This window comes from Manduca sexta, unplaced genomic scaffold, assembly GCF_014839805.1.
Source record: "Manduca sexta isolate Smith_Timp_Sample1 unplaced genomic scaffold, JHU_Msex_v1.0 HiC_scaffold_3540, whole genome shotgun sequence".
Lineage (NCBI taxonomy): Eukaryota > Metazoa > Arthropoda > Insecta > Lepidoptera > Sphingidae > Manduca > Manduca sexta.
This window is the reverse complement of record NW_023594620.1, coordinates 1-1,875: the sequence shown is the minus strand read 5'-3', so window position 1 is coordinate 1,875 and position 1,875 is coordinate 1. Positions and strand designations below refer to the sequence as shown.

Here is a 1,875-nt window from a genome sequence, read left to right as displayed (position 1 = left end):
ATCCGCCTGGATTGCGAGCACCGTACACAAGGTGTTAAAAGCCGCCATAGTGTGGAAAACATAAGTGTGTCGCGTTCCGGGAACAGGTTGAAACAGGCTGGCATAATTGTATCGACTGCCGAGGGTAACCATCACTCGTCAGTTCACATTCTATTTACTTACCATTAGTTGCAGTGGTTCACTTTACCGAACAGTTATAAAAAATTAGACATCTCATATGTCAATCTCACATCTCATCTCAATAATATTATAAATGCAAATGTTTGTAAAATGTTTGAATATCTGTTAGAAGTAAACGCAGAAACAGCTGAATTGATTTCGATGAAATATGGCACACGTATAGATGCTCTATCATTCTTGAAATAATATATAGATATTTTAACCCGGTAACTTTTTCTATGGCAACTAAAGGTTTCTTATCTGTTTTAAACACATGGCGCTGTTGTGGTGTATGTGATGCTTTGAACAGTGTTTTAGGGACTTTTGTTACAGGAAAAAGCTTATCAGCTAGCTAAAGGCGCGAGCAACACCTACTTTATTATAATATTGATAACGAGTATTACTAAAGCCAGAACTAAGAGTTCAGACAAATAATGTATGTCAACGTGTTACAACTAGAATTAAACTAAATCCAATTATATCAGTAAATTATAACAATCGTTATCTAATCGCGGGCACCTTTACATTTTAGTCACAACAGTTCATCCAATACGATGTTTCTTATAAGTCTAGCTGTAATTCATATTGTATGTCTAATACTGCTTATACTTTACTGCAGATTGACTGTTGGAATATGCAAATGCAGTAAACATCTGTATGGAAAAGTGGTGATAGTGACCGGAGCTAATAGTGGTGTTGGATTTGAGACTGCAAAGGATTTGGCGGCCAGGGGAGCTCGTCTAATACTAGCATGCCGAAATGAAGAGCGCGGTACCACGGCTAGAGAGAAAATTGTTTCTGCAACAGGTAACAATGACGTGCATTATCGTCACTTGGATTTAGCATCATTAGCTTCAGTTAGAAAATTCGCTGCGGACATCATCAAGAACGAAAAACGTGTCGACATCCTCATCAACAATGCTGGCATATTCTACGTTGACAATATTAAAACTGAAGACAACCTATTTGTTGGAATGCAAACAAATCATTTCGCACCGTTTTTACTCACATCACTACTTCTACCACTTCTGAAATCCTCAGCTCCGAGCAGAATCATAAATGTCGCCTCAACGTCCTACATGCGAAGTAAGATTGACTTCGAAAACTTAAACATGGAGTTGGAAAACAAAGACACATATACTTGTCACAAGGCGTATTGTATGACAAAATTGTGCAACGTCTACACTACCCTGGAATTAGATCGTCGCTTGAGAGGGACAGGAGTGACAGTAAATTGTTTGCATCCAGGTTTTGTGGATACAAACATAGTGACTACTATACAATGGCCTCTCTTTAGATTCATAAAGCCTGTAGTGAGACTGACCATGAAGTCGGCGTGGGAGGGAGCGCAAACTAGTATATACCTCGCCGTGGCGCCCGAACTGGAAATGTGAGTGGACACTATTTTTCCGATTGCCGAGAGCGGGGTTTAACAAAAAAGGCTCAGGACGTCGATATTGCAAAGAAACTTTGGGAAGTGTCGGAGAGTTTGGTGAAATTAAAATAAGTCAATGTTTCTTATCATGAGATAATAAAGTTGATAAAGAGTTTATTAGTACTAATATTATGTTTCTTTATGACGTATTGGAAATAAAATAAGCTTTATTTACTATGACTATATTTTTTTAAAACACATTAACTATAAACTACTTATTCCTAGCTTTCTTCAATAAATAAAATCATAAATCACTTTGATGTTGACTTTGCTATTCAAAA

At 37.4% G+C, this 1,875-nt stretch overlaps 1 protein-coding gene across 1 annotated transcript; it reads left to right on the top strand.

Annotated features, from left to right (window-relative positions):
- The first annotated feature begins 690 nt into the window (after positions 1-690).
- LOC119193032 (retinol dehydrogenase 13-like) lies at positions 691-1,568 on the top strand. The gene has a single exon (XM_037446733.1). It carries the CDS (start codon positions 714-716, stop codon positions 1,551-1,553), a length of 840 nt encoding a protein of 279 aa, XP_037302630.1. The 5' UTR covers positions 691-713; the 3' UTR covers positions 1,554-1,568.
- The last annotated feature ends 307 nt before the right edge of the window (positions 1,569-1,875 follow it).